Genomic DNA, 1,952 nt, shown 5'->3' with positions numbered 1-1,952 from the left:
TGCCGCGCCCCTGGTTGCCCAGGTTGGTGCTCTGCATGCCGAAGCCCACCCGGGACTGCCTCGGGCCTTGGTGGCGGTGGGGGGCGGGGGTGGTAACTGTCCCGGCGACTTCCCGGCAGGCCCCGCGCTCCCGGCCCGGGAAATTTGAGCTCCAGACGCTGTTGCCCGGGTCCCAAGGGACCGTACCAACCCGCGCAGAACGCCCCTTTCTCTTCACAACCAATCGGAAGGCAGATCGCGCCCCAACTCCGCCCAGCCACCCCCGGCTCTGGACAATGGAATAGGCCAACGACCTTCTCTTAGGCTCCGCCCCCTCTCGAGGGTCGTCGTCGGCCTCAAAGCCTTCTGGGAATCGTAGTTTTCGGCAGGTGGTTCGTAGGCGCTAGACGTCTGAGTGGTAATGCGGCCCTCTGGGAGCCAAGGGGGTTTCTAAATTTATGTAAACAAGTAGACTATGTACATGTCTTTTTTTGCAGGGTCGGGTGGGGAAGTGGTCTGGATTTTTTCATCCAGCATAATTATTTGGAAATTCGATTCTGTTGTGTATGTCAGTATTTTTTTTTTTAATTGCTGAGTAGTGTTCCATGGCATTTATATACCAGAATTCCATTCATCCATTGATGAACATTGAGATGGTTTCCAGTTTGGGGCTATTCCAAATAAGACTGCTATGAACCTTTTTATACAAGTATCGTATGAACATATGTTTCATTTCTCTGGTAGATTCTTGCAAGTGGAATACTTGTGTCATATGGTAGGAGTAGATGTAACTTTTTAAGAAACTGGCAGACACTTCCCAAGTAATTGTGCCATGTTACATCCCTTCCAACCATGTAGGAAGGGTGCTCCCCATTATGTCTTTGTCATCGTAGCCATTGTAGGAATGTAGGGGTCTCGTGGTGATTGTAACTTCCATTTCTGAAATGACAAATGGTGTTTGGCATCTGATTATTTGCCTTCCAGATACATCCTTGTTGAAATATCTGGTCAAATATTTTGCCCAATTTTGTTTTAATTTCCAGAGGGCATGTGCCCTGTCAGAGAGAAGGAGACACAGAGAAAGAGAGAAAGCACCCCCATCACCTATGGGACCCTGTCATGCTGCAGTCCTTTTCCTTTATCCTTCCTTTCCATCAGGATTTGGGGCATGCATGCACACGTGCTCGTCATGGTTTTCAAGTTGCCAGGGCCCAGATTCCAACCAGTCACCATGTGGGATCTGGCTCCCAATATACAGCACTTAACTACCTTGTATGAGGCCAGCTCTGCCCCCCCTTTTTTATTTTTTATTTTTTACTGACTTCTGTTTTATTATTATTGAGTTTTGAGAGTTTTTTAAAAAATATATTTTGGATACAAACACTTTATCATATATATGCTTTGGAAACATTTTCTTCCAATCTGTGGCTGTTCTTTTCATTCTCTCAGCAGTGTCTGTCAAAAAGTAGAAGATATTAATATTGATGAAGATAAATCTATCAATGTTCTCTTTGATAGATTGTACTTTTGGCATCATTTTTAAATAAATTCTTACCTAAACCAAGGTCACAAAGATTTTCTCCTTTAACTTCCTTGTGGGTATTTCAAAAACATTTTGAGAGAAATGGAAAATTATGTACATCTAAGAGATTTATTTTTTAATTGCCAGAGGGCAATTGCACTTGCAGAGAAAGAGAGAAAGCACCCCCCAGTGGGGCATGGTCGTGCTGTGACTATTATTCTTCCATTCCACCATCCTATCCAGATTTGAGGCATGGTAGAGCCACCGGAACTGGGTTAAAACCATGGTCAGCCATGTGGGATCCAGCTCCTCATGCACAGGCCTTAACCACTGTGCTATGAGGTTATGAGGTGTGGCAGGGGTTTTTAGTTTTTGCTTTGTATAACCTTTTTTTTTTTTTTTTGAGAGGTTTTTGCTATAGGGCGCGTGCGCTCGCCAGACAGACAGAGAC

At 45.0% G+C, this 1,952-nt stretch overlaps 1 protein-coding gene across 1 annotated transcript in view; it reads right to left on the bottom strand.

Annotated features, from left to right (window-relative positions):
* TBC1D31 (TBC1 domain family member 31) overlaps positions 1–263 on the bottom strand; it is a gene marked incomplete in the record, with an annotated part of 76,169 nt that extends 75,906 nt beyond the window's left edge. The window contains 1 exon segment of the mRNA XM_014591233.2: positions 14–263. Within this exon segment, the coding sequence (XP_014446719.1) occupies positions 14–37 (24 nt within the window).
* Positions 264–1,952: the final 1,689 nt, after the last annotated feature.

This window comes from Tupaia chinensis, unplaced genomic scaffold (genome assembly GCF_000334495.1).
Source record: "Tupaia chinensis unplaced genomic scaffold, TupChi_1.0 Scaffold000545_1, whole genome shotgun sequence".
Lineage (NCBI taxonomy): Eukaryota > Metazoa > Chordata > Mammalia > Scandentia > Tupaiidae > Tupaia > Tupaia belangeri.
This window is presented reverse-complemented; position numbering and strand designations above follow the sequence as displayed.